Here is a 20,609-nt window from a genome sequence, read left to right on the forward strand (position 1 = left end):
TATTTACGTTCTTATTTCTTTCTATATTATCTTTATCTTTCGGGCCTTTTAAGATAAAAAAAAAAAAAAACAGAACATAAGCTTAATACAAATAGATTTGTTTTGAAATCCTCAATAAAAAATAAAAATTGATATATACTTTTTAATAATACTCTACGGAATATAAACATTAATAAAATATATTACTATGATGATATGTCTTTCAATACAATTAGATATATAAGAATATAGAGGAAAAAAGTATTTAATTAATCAAATATTATTAATTTTAACGACGTATTTAAATGGTGGATTATACGAAGATTATCAAATCAGAATTACATTATGTATTTCATAAAAACTTTAAATCTCTGCAACATCAATTATTAATTAATACATTAATTAATACATTAGAATGAAGTCTGCAATCAAGCAAAACAGTTATCATTATTTTTCCAATAAAATAAATTTTTAAAGATTTTATAAATAATAAATAACTATTTAATAAGTTATAAAGTTATTAATAAAATTTAATTTGTTAGTAATTATGATTTTTTACGATGCTATTATATGTCTGTTTACTTATAATATATTTAGAGAATATAATATAAGAAATAATTGATGTTTTTTACATTTTATCTAAACAAATGTGAAAATACTTTTGGAAATAAAAATGGCGCCAGTAATTATTAATTTATTTGTAAATAATATTCTTGATAAATTTTTAAATTCTATTCATTTTTTCTCTTTTATTTTCTCTTTCAAATTCTTTCTAAATGTTACAATTTTTTATGTAATACTTTTAGTAAATTGAAAAAAGTCTTCAATATTTTAAGAATTATTTTAGTTTTATAATAAAAATAACTTGAGCTATTATAAAATTTATTGCTTAAATGATTAAAAAAGAATTTATTATATTCGAATAGCGTACTGAATTATGATAAAACGCAAGCAATTTTAAGTGATAGCAATTTAAAATTTTAAAAGATAATTAGCGAAAAAGTTAAATTTAACAGCAGTAACTAATCATAATCAGTAAAATAATAAAACAAAAAAAAATAGCAGTTATTTCAAATCACATAACTGCTTCTTCTAGACATTAGAGAGAACAATAGCACTAGAAAACACCTGTTACTAACGAATAGTGTTTACAGTTAAAATTGTAGAAGTTTACTGAAGTGATTTATGTTGTGTGACTTTTTCCTGACAAGGTGCTATTTAAAAACATTTTGTGATACATGTATCAAGTGCTATTAAGAACATTCTCACTCTGTCTATCAAAATACGGACACTTTGATTCTTTTTCTTATATATGTAAATTCTTTATTGTTAAAGCAGATCTAAATTGATTAAATATCCTCTTTGCTAAGCGGGAGATTAGTTAAAATTGCAAATTTAATTGTTATGAGTCAACTCTTTCGTTAAGTAATAGATAAATCGAAAAAGAAATTTTCAAACTAATCTTTCTAGAATAATTTCAAATCGTCGATAAAATAATTAACTAGTTACTATATATTTTATTAAATTTTATAACAAAACAAAATTATAAACATCGCTTAATTCTAAAGATATATACTTAATTTAAAATCATTTTCGTGTAAATAGTTAATGGAAGCTATAAAAACAGTTTCCGTGCAAATATAAAAAACTAATGAATTATTTTTAGAATTATTATTTATTTATACATATATGAAATTTTCATATAATATTGCATAATATGAGTTCAGTAAAAAATAAATCCTGTAAAAAAAATTTGTACATTTTAATAGAAAATGGCCGAATTGTTTTACAGCTAAGCAAATGATATTAATACTATTTATGTGTTGAAGTTTTGTGCAATTTTAATGCAAATATTTCATCCAAAAAAAGAAAATTATCACATAAAATTTACAAAAATTTTATTGTATGAACAAATGCATTATCCCACTAGTTTTTAAGATCCTGAAAAATAAATGAAAAAAGACACAAAAATAATGATGAGAGAATAAAGATAAGATTGGTTCATTTACCGAATGGATTAGACAATCAATATATAATAACATAAAACTAGGATATGTATATAAAACAGTTTTTTCTTCTATCAAACATTCTCAAATTTAGTTTCCATTATTAACTGTAATGAGGATCGAAGATAAATTTTACTGATAAAAGCAGAATTAATTCCTCCCATGGTACATTTTTAAATAAACATAAAACTGATCAAACTACTAATAGAAAATATAATCAACTGAAAATATATTTCTTCCAGAGATTATATTAGAACAATATTTTTTAACAATAAATCTTATGGGAACTTAAAACTATAATGACTAGAAAAGTTTATATTCTAGACAAAAGCATTAATCTGGTAAATATGCCAAAAGTTTTATAATAAATCTGTTCATTTATAGCAATTTTTAGTCGTTTAAAAAACTACATTAAAGTTTTAAATAGAATTTGATCTAGTGCCAAACATCAACAAGTTAAATTTTTGCTGTTAAAATAAATAAAAACATGATCTTTTTTCAGTCTTTTAAACAAAATTAAAGACTTGTTGTTTTCTTTTTAATCTGGCTGCACTTTAAATTTTAAGTAAAATGTAAAAGAAATTTTAAAATTCTAATGAACTTGGTGGCATAAGTACTGTAAAATGAAGGGTAGAAATGGTCGATATCTCTTTAAAATTTATTTTAAATGTTCTGCTATATTTTATGATAATATTTTAGGATTTTTTAAAAAGTTTTAAGTAATTTTTAAGCAGAAATTTTTAATATATTTTTAAATTCCATACTCCCAATACCGAGTAAGTTCGCGAGAAAACTGACGATGTTAGTTCGTTATTATAACGCGGAATTATTTCTCCGAGCCATCTAACATTAATTTAAAGGTTAAGATCTTTTAAAATTATTTCAGTAATTAAATTTTGATTGCAAATTTAAATAATTTCATATTAATTTCACTAACTATCAATTTATTTCGTATAATAAACGATCATTTTTCGCTTCTTACTTCCCAAGAGTTTAGAATTTAACGAAGTCAATCTCATCAATAGTTTAACCTTCTTTGAATCACTTTCTCCTTTCCTTAAGTAGTTTCGCTTTCTAAAATTGCTTGAATACGCAGTCAATCAAACAGAAAATTTTGCATCATACATAAAAGGGTAATAAAATTATAATGGAGAATTCTATTTCGTTTTTTTCTAAGATTATTTATTTTTGTATATTTTATAATAATTATAATAATCTTTCTGGGTAGAAATTCCGAATACTATAGACAAAATTTCGCATTCGGCTGTGATATATTTACTTTATTACAGTTTAATTTATTGTTATACTTTTTACAATATAATCTATATTAAATTATACAAATCATATTGATAAATACAACTCTATTCTGAAGATTTCTAAATATTTTTTTAATATCGCTGATAGAATTCTAATCTAGACTGTATTGAATTAATTCATTCATAATCATTAGAAAGTAATTAAGTATGCTATTTAAGTTGTTAATCGTTTTTGATATATGTTCTGTAAAGACGTGATACAAGGAGGATCCGGGATCGATTCCTCGTCAATTTCTGTTCTTCTGTAAAATCGATATTGTCAGCGATGTTTTTGACTAGTTGCAATATATTGTTGCGTTCAAAAAATATAATAAAAAACGCAAAAAAATATATTATAGAATGACGTGTAAATTAAGAATTTTTCAAAAGAATTCATTAATATAATTTAATTAATGTAGTTAATAAATTTCGATATATACCAATTGATAATCGTCAATAATGATAATTAATTAATATAAATTTTAACAAAAATTACAAGTTTTATATAAAATTTAAGTATTTAAAACTCCTAAAACATTTCATTAATAAAAGTTAAATGACATATAATATTTTACATTAATTACAATTAAGAAAATTAAAATACATCGCGTTACTTTAATTAAGTAATTTCTCTATCTGCATAGTACAAAAGATAGTTGTTCTTTTTCTGGCCGAAATTATTCTCTGTATAATTCTAGTTCTAAAGATTTTTTTCTAGATTGCTGAAAGTAACAAATCTCTTCTCATTTACATTTACATAAAACTAACAAAAACATCTTTGAACAAATAATCCATCAAAGATAAAATCTTATTAATGAAAGCTTGAAATCTCGCATGAGGCAACAATGGCATCAACGTTGTCTATGGCAATATTTACATACCATCTTTGATGTTCGTTCATGCATGCTTTCCTTTATTTTATGCCTTAGTGGAATACTTGATGACAAAGCTATTACATTAATATATTGCAGTTGCTGAGGAAGTTAAGAAACTTGTTCACTGTAAAGTTACTATCTGTAGTCTGTTGTTTTAATTAGAAACTTTAGAAAGATTTTTTAGAATTTCCTCTCTGAAGAAATTTTGATTTTTATATTTATTTTTTATCTTTCAAAATAAAAAACTGTTGAATTTTCTATTAAAAATAATATTTAAAGCATACGTTTTGTAATATTCTAGTTATCATATAAATATTATTAAAATGTGTCTAATGATTTTAACAAGAAATAATTAAATAACAATAAACAATAAAAATTTGTATTTGTTAAATTAATTGATGTGAAAACATACACTTTTTTCAAAGTATATGTTTTGAACATATTTAACAACAGTGACTAATGGTCATTGTTTAGAAATCGAATCGTTAAATAATTATAACCAAGGACATGACATCTAAATGAAAAAAAAAATTAACAATACCTGCAAGATAATAAATTATTTAAAATATATAATTAAGCATCAATATATAAATTAATGACATAAATGTTTTTGACATTTTTCTATTTATAATTTTATTAATAAACCTAAAAATTTCTTACTAAAACGCTCATTCATTAATCTCGGTTATATTTAGTAAATCGCGCTTTTATGAGAGATTTTTTTTAAATATTAAATTAATTAAAACTGCGAAAATTACTTTGTTATTAAACATAACAAGTTTATAGATTATAAAACGAAACTTGCCTTTCTTCCAGATCACAGATGGTGTTGGATAGCCCGATACAGGGCATCTATACAACAGAGTCTCTTTAGCTACTACAGTAATGTTTCCCATTGGTCTAATATAAGGTGGTCCGATGATATCTATTCTTTCAGCGTGAACAACATAACCAGCATCATTTTGAGCTTTACATTGATATACGCCACCGTCTTCCCTCATAACGCTGCTAATGTTGACAAAACTGACAACTTCGCTCGATACACTAACAAAGTCTCCATATTGCACACGGTGATTTTCTGGAATTGCTTTGTTATCTAGTGTCCATGTTACTCTTGGTAATGGATTTCCAATTGCTGTACATCTAAGAGCCAATCTTCTACCTGGAGCTAATATCTTCTTAGAAAAAGTGAAAGAAAAGTGTGGAGCATCTTCTGTAAGTAAAAATTCAATTTATCTTTCAAATGTGTAATACAATTAACGCTATAAGTTCTTACGCATATATCTCTTAGAAAAAAGTATAACAAATGATTTCTTTTAAAAAAGTGATGTAAAATATTATTATCAATAATAATGGAGAAATAATTTTGATATAATTTTTCTACCCCCCTTTAGAATGCATCATTAATATTGGCAGAATAGGGAGAAGCGAACGATTGGGAAAAAATCGCCTGTAAAAATAAGACGTGACAAGAAGCTTTATGTTAGAATCTTGGCCATTATGAACTATGAAAAGTTACAAACATTAACTGAATGACGTCAAAAAACATACACTAACCTCAACATTATGTCAAGTGACAAGCTAACACTAAAAGACGTGACTTGGCTAAATCTTCGAAAAAATAAACCAAGCGTAGATTGAAAAAGATTCTTTATAGTTAATAAAATATATTTTTGAACGCAATAAATATTTTATTGCGAGATATAATAGAGAATTTGATGCTTTATTTAAACACCACTAAAAGAAATTTTCTATTAATACCCTATTACTATCGAATTGAGATAATTTTATGGAATTAATCTCAGAAATGCGTGTTTTTACAGATATTTTTTTTTATCTAAAAAATATATCGTTAAAGAATATTAAAATTCATATTTAATTTATGGATATGAATTACGTTCTATTTTTATATATCAAATTTCCTGTTATTTAATTAAACCGGAAATGTTTACAATGTTTTTTATATGCGTAGAAATTTATATATAGATTTCATCAGAACTGCTTTTTCTCTTTGCGGAAATATCTCTTTTATTCAAAAATTCGTAAAATATATTAAGACATATAAAAATCAATAGAGTAAAATATACATCACAATACCTGATAAGGTTAGTTGCGCCGTTCCTTGTGCTGACTGCCATTCGTTATATACAAAACATTGATACATTCCTTGGTCTGATCTCTGAACAGAAGTGATGTGCAACAAACGATTAGATATTAGACGAATTCTAGTGTTGGGTAACAGATGTCTTTGATCTTTTAACCAGATCACAGAATTGATTGGATAACCGGTTATCGAGCAGTTGAAAGTCACTGATCTTCCGGCTTCGACCGTTAAAGGATCAGGATGTAACCAGACTGACAAGTTGCCTGTAAATGTTGAGTACTTAACATCATAATGTATCTACGTAATTTGTTTCTCCGAGATTTTATTGACGTTTCTGAAACATTAGCTCGGTAAAAATACGGATGTATTTTAAACGTACCGATAATTTTTCATACCTTTTGACATTTATCATAGGCATATGCTAAATATTTTATTTAGTTCGGCTTATTTATCTTGTAAAATGACAAGGTGTCTATTATTTATTGCTTAGGGAGCGAAGATAGATTAATATTCTAGAAACTGTCTTTACTTAAACTTCAGAAAAAAAATTATAAGGTAAATTATTTAATTTCGTGATGTTTCCTAAAAATTTCATTTATTTAATATGTAAGAGCGATTTGTTTATTAAAGTTTTATAACCTTATAAATTATAAAAGTCATTTTTCTTTACACCAAAATAAAATTTTGAGTTAGTTTAAATTTTTATTACATATGATATATGTAAATTGTTTAAAGTTTGAAAGATATAAAATTAATCATTACTTTAAAAATAAAATATCGACATATGTAACCGATTCTTTTTACCTTTAACAGAAAGAACTGTTTCTGTTCTTTCTTCACCGACATTATTTGATACAACGCATACGTATTTTCCACTATCTTGCTGTATAGTTCTTGAAATGAATAGCGTTCCATCTATTTGAAACATTCTTTCCCCTAAATGAACCGGTATAAGCTGACTATCTTCGTTCCTGTACCATCTATAAATGGGCACAGGATAACCTTGTGCAGCACAAGGGAGTTCCACTGCTCTTTCTTCAAATGTTTCTACAGTAAGCCTTCCATTGGTTATGCGGGGAGGGATCGAACCAGTCGGATCTAAAAACATAAAACACGAAAAATCACTAATCCGTCATACGTTGGACATTATGACAAGAGTCCATTTTCTTTTGACGAGAACAGATGAAGAGAGAATGATAGATCGTAGCTTATTTCTTTTGTAATCCAGTTTTTCCATTAATTGAAGATTATGAGAAAGAAAAAAGTAACACAAATAGCAATTTTCTTCTATGTAACAACTTTAAAAATTTTTTTAACTTGATAACTAGAGCTTTATCCATAATTTTAAACAAAATGACATTAGCATTAAGTCGCTGCAAGAAAACAATTTTTTATCTTATATTGTACACAATACTTAAGAATTAAAAAAAATTTACATTATAATAGTGTATTAAAATGCGAATAATTAAAGAAGGTTTTAACACTCAACAGTACAAAGTCGAAAGATATATTCCTATATAATAATTTAACAATTATTCATTTTATAATTTAAACTGGTGGATTTTCTGGTTCATTTCTCTAATTATGTTAGAATAATAAATTACGCCATTAACTAATAAGTTTTAAAATTAAACTCTAAACGAATGCAATTTTTCTTAAAGGTAAGATAAATTAGTAAAGCTCAAATCAAAATCGATATTTATCTTCAACAAGGATACATACACGTCTACCCTTGTTTATTTTATTTAATTAAAGCTTAATTGAAAACTTTATAACATAAATAACTAATTTTATAAAATTGCGAAAAAACGAAGATTTGGAATTTACTACGAACTTACAAAAGATATTTTAATTGATTTTTATAACGAAACTCTTTAATTAAAAGCATACATTCATAGAGAAGGAATTGAAGATTCCCATAAAAACTTAATTAACGAATATGAAAACAATTATTTATTCAGTCGCAAATTAAAACTGGCAATAATTATTCTAATGAACGGTTTTAAAAAAATCTATAATGGAAAAGTAGCATTTTATTTTCAAAACTTGATCGAATAATAAATTACACAAGTACTATAACAAATGATATTCATTTTGCTCGAAGCGAGAGAACTGTTTACATTAGAACACATTCTTTTAATAATTGATGAGGAATTGGACATCTGCCTTCGATATTTTAGAAAAATATTCAAGCTAGCACGCTAAGAAATGCGAAGTGATATAGTAATTATCTGCAATATTATAGGAATTAAATCTTGGATAATCATTTCTAGACATGTTTCAAGATTTCCTTTCTAAGAATTGATGATCTTCAGTAAATTATCCAAGAGTGTCGAAATTCATTAAAATTTTCTCTACGATTCCAACGGTGTGTTGTCACAAGTATGGTTTGTGAAATAAAGAACTTGATGGATCGTCTATATAAAGATAGGCGAACATGACATTGACGTTAAGAGTTTTACAGTTCATTTCAATAATCCTCTTGTTGTCTGCAAAGCCTTCTAAAAGGCCTTTGACCTTACGTTCATTTCGAAAATATGCTTCTTTTGTTTTTTAGGATTTTCTCATTAATGTTGGTTATTTAAAGGATTAACAAGTTTCTATTCAGCTTTTGTTCAATGTATTGTAAAATAATTCCAACCGGATAAATTCCCGTGGATATTTCTTTAGTTAAATAAACTGCCATGAAAAGAATTTCAATATTGCGAGTAATCCAGTTTGCAGAATGTAATACATTAAGAATATTGCCCATTTTATTTTAAAAGACATTTTTTGTATTTTTTTCTTTTGTCGGAAAATCGGTAGATTAAGCAATTTAATTAAAAAACAAGCTGTGATTATTGTAAGTTTACAGAAAAAAGACGAAGATATAACTCAGTATTTATTATTAAAATATCTCTAACTCTCTTAATATATTCAATAAATTGTTTCAATATAAACATGTACTCTGCATTCATATCAATGTTGTTTCGCATAAGTACTCATATAAGTACTCATATATATATATATATATGTAGAGTTACTCCTTTAAATTTTCGATGAATGTACACAAACATCGTTTAATTTGTATTCTCCATTATTCGTATATTATTCATTTACTAATTAATTCGGACGATTGACATTAATTACATTAATAATTTAATAGAAAAATCATTTTATAAAATAACCCAATTTATATACGTATTTATTCATTAATGTATAAATTCTAAATAAGTTTCCAAATGCTTGGTTAATTTTAAATAAATAGATAATGATGTTCCTAAATATTGATATAATCTTACAAATTAAATGTACTAATTATGAAAATGTCAGAAAGATATCTTACTCTGTCTTAATCTTTGTTACTTTATTTTTAGAAAAATTATGTCAAATTAAAATGTAATGTGCATTATTAAAATAAAACTTTAATGCACATTTATCATATAAAATTTTAATTTCGAAAGAGAAAATTACATCTTTAATTCACAGTATTAATTTGTTAAATATTTTTAATTGCAAGATTTAGATATAAAATGAAAAATACATTTACAGTTTGTTAGTAAACCATAATTAGATATGTAAAATGATATTTATTAATTATTTTTTTCAATTAATGATTTGTTTGGAAAATTTTATGAAACGAGCAAGATAAATATAACTTTACAGAATCCTATCGTATACACAGCAATGAATTTTATAAATTACCTTAATTTATGAAAATATTTTAAAAGAAAAGAAAAGAAAAGAAAGAAAATGGTCAACTCTGTTAGTACACGTATGTTGAATTCAGTAAAGAATTCAATGTATTTCGTTTTGTTTTATGTTTATGGGTAGAGAGGATGAACAGGAGATAGTGTATTGACTAAGTACGCAAGTCGAATTTTTTGCTTTTTTGACTTTAGAGAGAAATTCGGTATCTTTTTACAATTCTTTTCATCCTTATTTGTACTTTTCGAGTGGAATTTCTTACTACATGGATTGAAAGAATATCTTTATCAAAGAAGTTAAAACCTCTTCCGCTCAGTCAAGCAGTAAAATGAATTCCTTTTTATTTTATATGTAGTGAGAAGTGATAAATATGTTTCTGTAAAAATTAGCTAATTTAATTTAAATATTAAACACGAACAAAGTTTTAAAGTATAATTCAATTTAATATTAATGTATAATAAGCAATTACTGAAGAAATAACTATAGAAAAGTTTTTAAGTTTTACTGTAAAAATCAAGTGAATTTCTTTAAAACTACGATATCAAATATTGAATAGTTTAATGCTCTTTTCAGATACAAAAACTTCTAACATTTTTAGATACCCGCATTTCCCTAAAATCGTAAATTCAAAAATTATTACTTTTGTTTGACATAAAACTTTGCTTAAAACTATATTTTCAACTATCTTAAGAAAGGAATTCAAGAATTCACAATTTTTAATACTAAAAATACACTTCTTTCCAAAAAGTATATAAATTAATTAAGAAAAATATATGGAAAATTCTCTATTTTATATACAATTCTACTTAGATTTAAAATAAAAATTAAAGAAAACTGAAAAATTATGTAATTTTAAGATATATTTTTGATAAACAAAATATTTTTACATTAAGAAAAATTTTATACTAGTAAGAGGCATAATAAACTCCAAGTTTTCTTTGATAAAGACCTGAAGATTTATAATCGAAAATAAAAACTGCTCGCCAAAGTTAAGAAAAAGATTTTTATAATGGAAACAAGGCTTCTTATCTAATTCTCACGAGACAATGGAAATATTATTATATAAATATTTTTGATAATATTTTTAGCTATGAAAAACAAGAAATTTGTTTTGATAATAAAGAAGAAATCATTATTAATGATAATCATAATTAAATAAACTGGTCCATTAAGAATTTCAAAAGTAAAAAAACGATGAAAAAATATAGAATATAATAAATTATTTTTGATACGAAAATCACACTGAGAATAAAGTAAAAACCTTCAGATAACTTACCATAAACAAATTAATGAAACGATTAAGGTTGCACATTAAAATTAAAAACAAAGAAAAAGTGTTACTAAGGAAAACTTCTGTAGATTAAGTCGAAGATACCAAGTAAATGTGAGTATTACAATAAAAAAAGCTATTTTGAAGTAGAAATATAGAGTTATACTATAAAAATTTAGGAAATTCGGAAAAAAATTCGATTATTATAAATTTACGAAACACAAAAATTAATTCCAAGAACCAAGAGCCTAAATATTGTAACTTTCAGTTCAAAGGAATAATGGAAATAGAAGTTCATTGCGCCAACAAAATTGATGAATTCTTAGATTTATGTGTAATATCTTGACGAAGTAGACAAACGTCAAGTTTAGAAAAAGAATGGAAAATTGACGATGCAATCGACAGAAATCATTTCCTCCAAATAAATCGATAAATAGGGATATCGAGAGCCAATCCTGGAGGGAAACCGATGATCCCTCTCTGACCATTCGAACGACTAAACTATCAAAACAAATACCATAGCGTGTCATAACAACAGTTAAATGAAAATAATATACTGCAGTTGTAATGAAGTAGAAGATAGATAATTAAACAGATTATGTAGCTATACAAATGATTAATGTTTAAAAATTTGACTTTTTATTTAAAAAAAACTTTTATAATTAGAATAACATTCAACATTAATAATAATGGTATTGTTTTGCAATAGAAAATTTAATCATATAAAGCAGAATTACCAAGTGAATTAACAGAAAAATCTTCGCTGGAATTTCAACAATTTCTTTTGATATTAGTAAATATTACTTAACAATAATATGAAACTAATGCGATATTAATGTTTATTATTATACAGTTTTATATATTAATACAAAATCTTGCATGTATTCTACATGATTTTAATTTTATTAAATCATTATAGATGATATGCACAGAATTATAAAGTGTGAAGTGAAAATCTTGGCTCAAAGCCATAGAATCAAAAGATAATTTTAAAAAAATAGAAAATAACTTAGTATTAATTAGTTTTTAATCTAAATATCTTGAATTCCTAATATTAATTCAAACAAAATTTGAAACAATCTACTTTGTCTACAGAATAAAATAGACACTCTTTCATGCTCACTTTAATAAATTAAATTTGATTAGGTTTCAAGTACTTAATTCTTTTATTCATTTATTACAAGTAGGAAAACTGTATAAAGATATTTAAAAATTTAATTACCCTTCATATTTCCACAATATTTCAAAAATAAACGCAGTAAATCCCCACTAATTCGGACTTCGCCTAACTCGAAAATTTTTTTCGAAACAATAATTTAAAATTTCTTGACAATAGAAAAATTATAATTAACGAGTGTTTTCGGATCCGGAAGTCTTCGCGATATCGTGAATCATAATACTGTAGTGGGTAAGTTACTAAAGACTGTATACTGTACTGCCATGAAAATTTTTGGGCTCATTTCCTGTAATGATAAATTCAGCTCAGTAAAACTTCTGTATAGAGCTAATCGTAATAAATTACTGTACTGTATATCCATGTTATTGTTTTCCATGTCTTCGCGTCACAGAAAAAACCTCGTAAATTCAGACAACCTTTATGTCCTGTTAGTCCTGGCAAAAGTTTACTGTATTAGTAATTAATAAAATAGTTGTATAAATTTTAAAATTCCCACAAACATTATGGATCTACATACTGTAGTTCAACAGAAGTATTGTTCAATATTAAATTTTTATTACTTCTGAAATTCAAGAACTCAAGAACATTTTCGAAAGGTGAAATATTCAAAATGTAAACCCAACTGTTATTTTTGTTTTTGTTTTTTTTTTCTTGTTTTTTTGACAGACATCGAATTCCCATTATAACACATTCACACGGATCAAATGCACTAGTAAAAATAAAAATAAATTATTCGAGCTTGCAAGTACAACCTGCACGATATAAGAAGCAAATTTATTGTATATCGTTTAAATAAGAAATTTATTATTCCATTATTACTTGTTTGATCATGTATTTTTCTTCTACTTTTATCCTGCATTTATTTATAAAACATTCATTGCGACGTTGTTGCTCCGACATTCTTTCAATGACTCTGTTTTCTTTTAACACAGAGAACAAAACCAATATTATTTTAAATTACATGTAGGCAAAATTTCTCAAGGCACTTTGCTGTAATGATCAGTCATAAAATGTGGTTTTTTTACATTATTTCGCTTGTCAAAACAATATAAATTTAAAAAGATATAGTAAGTAACTTTCTAGAAATTCGTTTGTAAAGATACGTGCTTTGAAATATCTTTTAGTTTTAAATTTTGCTTTATTTACGTATCGAAAGAGAAGCCATGTCTCCATAGATAATGATTTGTTTTCAAAATTATAATATAAAAATATTTTTTCGATAAGTTTACTTTCTTAGTTAGTTTATTTTTCTAAGTTTGTTTTTGCGCATATTAGATATAAAAATATCTCATTCTTATTTTCTAGAATGAGTATTTATTAATTACATAAAATATAGTAGGAAACACATCTTGAAAGTTAGATAAATTATAAAGTTACACATTTGTGCAAAATAATTTATGTGAATTAGTATAAAATAGACTGTATGCCGATATATAAGTTAGTTTTGGAATAGATCTTTTCACAGGGGGCTACATCAACACAAAGGAGGCTCTAAAAGTATTTGTCATAATTTACTGAAGCGCAGATAAAGAAGCAAGCAAGAGACTCAAATTGATAAATCACTAAAACACTCGACCGATTTGAACGAAGGTTTGCATATTAATAGAAATTATAAAGTGATGTGTCGTGACAGAGGCCAAATTTTAAAATTCGACCTATAACGGAAGATTTCGGGGCTCAAATATCATCCCCATGTTAAGTCAATGGTAAAATTTTGTATTGTGAAAACGTAAACAAGCGCACGATACCCGACATTCGAATACAGCGCTGCTCTTGTTAAATTTTTTTTGAATACCAGTCTTCTTTTTTTATTTTTCTGGAAAAATTGACTATATATATCTTAATGTATTATACCTTGCACAACGTTTATTGTGTAAGTTAACGAAGTTTTAGAACAAAGGTAAGAATTTACTGCTTATGCAGAATGACAAGTTGCTCTCTCTAATGGTCTAACTTGAGTTCACAAGACGTCACTGCGTTTCAATCAGGGACGAAATTCTAGTATTAGTTGTATGATTATTACACTATTATAAATTCCACTAAAATATATTATACTATACTTCTATACTGAATTACATTCCTAAACCAGAACCTTTCAGATATCAAGACTAGACTAGACTACGCCACTTGTCTTTTTGAGACATTTTTTATATTATACTGAAAGAAGTTAAAAATTATATTTTATTTCTCGAGTTACATGATTTAACAAAAACTAAAGGTCTGTTTTTCTTAATTAATATACAACTGCAATAGAATAAACTAGAACTTCCTCCCTGACTAAAGCGCAGCGAATACTTACAAACTCACGTTAGGTCATTAAGAGGTGTTAAATTAAAGCAACTTGTCACTCTGCATAAGTAGTAAATTGCTACATTTGTTCTAAAACTTCGTTAACTTACACAATAAACGTTGTGCAAGGTATAATACGTTAAGGTCAATTGATATTAAAAAATTTGGCAATGGCTTCACCGTATTTCGAATGTCGGGTAGCACACCCTCGATTTTTTGCGTTTTCATAATACAAAATTTTCCCTTTGACTTAACATGGGGATGATATTTGATTCCCGAAATTTCCCGTTCTAAGTTGAATTTTAAAATTTGGCCTCCGTCACGAAACGCAATTTTATTACTTCTATTAATGCGTAAGATTTCTTTCAAATCGGTCAAATCATTATTTCGCAAAACATGTTTCAGCAATTTGTCAATTTGAGTCACTCTCTAGGAAGCTTGCACGCTTCACTATCTGCGCTTCAATAATATAATAGTATAGAAGTATTAGTGACAGGTAGAAAAATTTATAATATTGAATTATACTGTGATATAATTTATTGCAACAATAAAAGCAACTAATTTATAATAATTAGTGTTCATGATAAATCATAAAATACCATGCAATCTGATTACGTGTAGCCTATACGTAGCGCATTAAAAAATTCATGCTGGGTAGTTTCTATACATCATTCAAAAGACAAGATTTTTACAAATAAATATTGAAAATAATACTAAAAAATTCATTCTAAATGAGTAGTAAAACTATCTTTCTACAAGTAAATTTTTCAAAACTTTTTCTTTGTATAAAATTCAATATACTTCCAGTACTACCGATGCTTTGAGATGCTGCAATATAAATAAATATGTTGAGTAATATAAAAATTTAATTACCCGAATGTGATCCTGTGAAATTTCTTAGCGACCCTAAACAACATCTTTATAACTATGAAAACAACAAATAAACTTATAAGAGAAAAATACCGAAAATAAGTTACATCTTTATAAGTTATAGCTGAATTTGCTACAATCAACATTATTAAAAGTAATGATAAAACGAAAGTTTTAAAAAAGTAATTAAATTTCTAATTAGTCTACATTGTTTTACTGTTGTGAGACATGTTTTCTGATGTCTAAACGTAGAAAATTCATTTAAAATGATCGATAAAATGGAAAGTTAGAAGTTGGTACAGATGCAAGTTGATGTACTGTACATGAAAAGACGCAAAATCGTTATCTGGTTACGCAGAGAAGTTAGGAAATTCTCCGGTGAGTTGGAAAAGCAAGTAACAAAACTTAGTAGCACATTCTATTAGATACTTGCGATGTAAAAATGACGACCATGTATAAAATTTGTAAATTAAATAGTTTACGAGTTTTCTCCTTATTCAGATTGTAGGATATTTACAATTACTAGCATTAAAAACAGAAAATAAGTTTACTATCAAAAGTATTGTATGTGTTTCTGTTAAATGTATTCTGCACAGAAGAAAGTACAGTGATGGCCAACGCAGTTTTTCTATCGCAAATAAAATATTTTTTTAAAGAAAAGAATAATGCCATAAAATATAACGATTGGATTTAAAGTAAAAATTCATGTTTTTTCAATCAGGAATTTATAAATATATAATTGCAAAGTTAAAGTTTCAGATATGCCGAATATTAATTTAATGTATTTGGTTCTGGTAAATATGAATTATATTAAATATTAGTTAAAGAAATTGATACAAGCACAGTTCGAGTTAACGGCTCGCTTACGTGTTCTATCGAAGTGAAGAATTCTGTGTATTGCTCCTTTTTTTATTTTTTTTATTCTTCTTACAGGTCGAGAGGTGTGCCAGAAACTAGTGTGCCACGCAAGTGTGGGATTGAATTTTTGACTTTTTTTTTTTACCTTAAATACAGCTCTAGTTTCTTCGTTTCTCTTTCTTCTTTTTTGTACTATCTTCTTTTTTTATTTCTAAGTGCGTGTTTTGAAAAATTCTTTAAATTTTTGCGGAAAAATCAAGTCAAAAACTTTAAAAAACAGCGTAAAAAATAATTTTGTTCATTTTTATAAAGATATTTTGAACATAGTAAATAATTTTAGGATGTCTTACTATTATAATGTTTAGTTCATTTTTTAAATTGTTACGACGTATAAATGAATTTTTAACTCGTCTTTATTCTCTTAAGAATTGATTTAAGGGAGAATAAATTTCAGCATACCAACTACAAATTAAAGGAGTTATATAAAGAGCCTCACGCAATAAACCGTCCTGCATATCTTTTAAGTGCAAGTCTATACTTTCTTAAGTACTGTAACAACTTATAATACCTGTAACTACCATGAAGAAACTATTAAAGAATATCTATTCAACAGTTGCTTTTGGTGTGGTGATTCTATTGCTCTTGGAAAAATCAATATTCTTAAGTGAGATATATGTACGCTTGCTAGTCATTAAACTTTTCCCTGCCGCATAACTCCATTCTTTAAACCTTTTAAAAGATTAAAGTTTTATCATACGAAAAACATTAACAGCAATTTTATAAATGTTAACATTGTAATATTTTAAAAATGCATTTATACATCGAGTAGTCAATAAATATAAATATGAAAGAGGGAGGGAGAAAATCTTCAAAAAAAATATAACTAGAAGCAAATCTGATACAATTACATTTAAGTAAATCTTCTTCTATTCATTTAGTTAAGACTGCTTTAAGCTGTTGCACTTGCAATAAAATATATTACGAACGGAAGGAAATGTTAAATAACAGTAGTTTCCTGTAATATATTTTTTCTGTAAGAGTCATTGTGTGCCTTCTCATTAGTTGTTTGTGAAAGTTTTTACTGATGAACCATTATTCAACTCACTGGAAAATTATATACAGCAACTTGTCTAGAGAAGCGGAATTTTCGTTGTCAAAAATTACTGAATCATTTAATTATTTGGATGAAGTGTAGTGTGTAGAATGTTACAGATCATTAAGCTTCCGTCTGTAGGATAAGCAGTTTCTATGTAACTAGCGTGAAACATTTACTCAGAATAAAGCTACAAAGATAGCCATATATTTCTTTATCCTACGCACTTTTTTAACACCCTTTTCAACACATAAATATAAGTTTATACCACAAATCAGCAATAAATAATTTTTTTATCTTTTTTGAGAACTTTATAAATTTGATCAAATATTTTTCAAACTCTCTTGATAAGAATTTACTTTAATATCGATTACTTTCTTAAAAGCTAATCATAGTTTCTCGGTTGCTACAACTGTTTACAACATATCAAGGCAGCTGCGATTGACAATTTTAAAGAGCTTCTGCAAAGCATTTTTTTCTAAATCCAATCATACTTATTGATCGTTAACAAGAAGTAGACAGTTGCAACTATATTCGATATGAATGTACGTCTCTACAGAATAATTCCTTCTTATTGATTTTTTTTAAATCTTTAATACGATAAAGTGTCTCGACAATTGTTGTAAATCAAAGTAGTTTCTAAGTCAAATACTGCATATTTGATATTTTTGAAACTTTAATTATGAAAAAAATATTTTGTTCATAGCTGCAAACATAAATCTAATTTGTTTGTACTGTAATGAATGTAAGCAAAAATATCTAAGGTATGGATTAAAATTCACAGACAAATAAAGAATTTCATTGGTAAAACTAACATGAAAGAAACGTCTTGTTTTCCTGCGCTATACTTTAATTTAATTTGTTTTTTTAATTCGAAAAGTCTGAAAAATATTTTTAGAAATATTGATATTTAATATTTAACTGTTGTTATTTTAATGTTAATAAAATTTGCCGTTTTAAATGTAATTAAAGTATAATTTGAATTAGGTTAGGTTACAGCAATTTTCTAAATACATGTTTAATACAGGGTGAACCAATAGTAAGTAGACAGTAAGTAAAATAGGGTTTGTGTTAGGGTTACACTACAACAATGGTGTATATTTAACTTGGTTATGGTTATGGTTAAAAAATTACATCAGAGATGCATTTCAAGAAATTAATGCAGAAAGATACTTGTGCAAAAATGTTTGTTGAAGCGTGAAACGTAGACTTCAAAGCTGTGTAAATTGTGATGGACAGCAGTTTGAGCACTTGCGTTGATAAAATTGTATTGTATTGTATTAGTAAATATAATTGTATATATAATCTCAATAAATATTATCATTTATTACCCAACTACTTTTGGTTTATTCTGTAAATTAATGGAATTTAAATTTCAAAATAATTTACAACATATTTACTAATTAGGTGGCTTCTTTAATGAGTAATTATATAATAAATAAAGCAAAGTTAATATTAATTAAAATTCTTTAAGTGTTGTATCGTATAAATAAAATAATAATAAATATGATCAATCTACTTTGTATTATGGCAGAGAGAAAAATAATTATATAAGAAAGATATAAAAATATGAATTAAATTATAGAAAATTAAAAATAAAAGAAGTTTAAATTGAAAATAAACAAAATAAAATTCAAATTAATCATTTTATTCGTGTTATATATTTCAAATTAAACAGGAAAATTTCAAACCGACCTTGGAACGTTGTAATAAATTTAAATTTTAGATGGAATATAATTTATAATACAAAATTTAAATAGTTGTTACAGATCAAAATAATCAGTTTATACAATTCTAATTGATTTGATATTCTGTATTATGTTAATTAAGTCTTTCGAGAGCAATTAATCCTAAATTTCGAAATTTTCTCCAACAGGAAAAGGAAAACAGAAGATGCAACATAGAAAACTAAAAATGCAGATGGCTTTCAATTAAAAATAAAAATTAAAAATATTGTTATTCGTTGCAAAATAAATAAGAATTACTTGCAGTAATTATTATAATTTTTAAAAATTTTCTATCTAATTAACAGCAGATCAGATGATTCAAATATTTAATATAAAAATTTTTTTCTTTCCTTTTTCAGAGATTAACAAAATTATTGATAAATCAAATTAAATAATTTTTAATAATTCATTTAAATATATACGATATAAATAATAAAACAACCGTTTTGTGTTTGTTTATCTTTACGAATAATTTAACAGATTGTTAATTTATTTTTAAACCAAAAATTTGAAAAATAAATTCTGTTGTTCTGCTTTAATCTTTAATATTTAATAATATTTAATTAAATAACTTAAAAATTACGAACTCGATATAAATTTAATACATAAATAACGACTATCTCATTATTATGGTTTGATAATTTTCTTTAGCAAAAATTATCGAGTTATCAGTATCATTATCCAACAAATTCCCTAAAGTATTTTATCAGATTATATCTTATAAATTAATTAAAATATAATATATTAATAAAGTTTACTATTTAAAGTAAACTTTTCTTTATGATATAAAAATAAAATAATAGATATGGGCCTAAACATTTCTTCAAAAGTTTCTTTTGAGAAGTTTTATTCTATGGCTAAACTGACCTAAAGTGATTATTTATATCTGAGTTACAACCAAGATATTTTCGTTACAGTTTTTTATTTATTGCTAAACTCTATATTGAATTTTGGCTTAATCCTCAATTCCAATAACAGAATACATGTAGAAAAATAACCTAGATTCATTCCTATCGCATTCTAACTTTTTAAATCTATAGGATTATAAGATACTTATAGAAATGTAATCATGATATATATATTATACACGTGAAAAAGCGTAAATAAGGCATAAAAACATAAACTTTCACTTATGAATTTAAAAATTATAAATAATAATAAATAAAAAAATGTAAATGCATTCTGAAAAAGTACTAAAAATTTTGAACTAAGTTATTTATTTAAAAATATATTTAGAAAAATTAGAATTATACAATATATAGTTTGAAAGGAATTACTTGAATTACTTCTGGATTTTACTGATAAGAAATTAGTTTTTGATATTCGAAAAGAAAATAAGCAAAAATGAGTATTTCTGTACGAAAATCGATATCTAGCAT

General features: G+C 25.3%; 1 protein-coding gene across 1 annotated transcript in view; it reads right to left on the reverse strand.

Annotated features, from left to right (window-relative positions):
• The window catches only part of LOC111616820 (Down syndrome cell adhesion molecule-like protein Dscam2), a 133,605-nt gene that overhangs the window by 61,215 nt on the left and 51,781 nt on the right, over window positions 1-20,609 (reverse strand). Inside the window, exons 5-7 of the mRNA XM_023358180.1 lie at window positions 7,064-7,357; window positions 6,253-6,522; window positions 4,961-5,368 (exon numbers count right to left, since the gene is read on the reverse strand). Coding sequence (XP_023213948.1) covers window positions 4,961-5,368; window positions 6,253-6,522; window positions 7,064-7,357 — 972 coding nt within the window. The remainder of the gene's footprint in view (window positions 1-4,960; window positions 5,369-6,252; window positions 6,523-7,063; window positions 7,358-20,609) is intronic.

The sequence above is a fragment of the Centruroides sculpturatus genome, unplaced genomic scaffold (assembly GCF_000671375.1).
Source record: "Centruroides sculpturatus isolate CEXI.00-Female unplaced genomic scaffold, Cexi_2.0 scaffold24, whole genome shotgun sequence".
Classification (NCBI taxonomy): Eukaryota; Metazoa; Arthropoda; class Arachnida; order Scorpiones; family Buthidae; genus Centruroides; species Centruroides sculpturatus.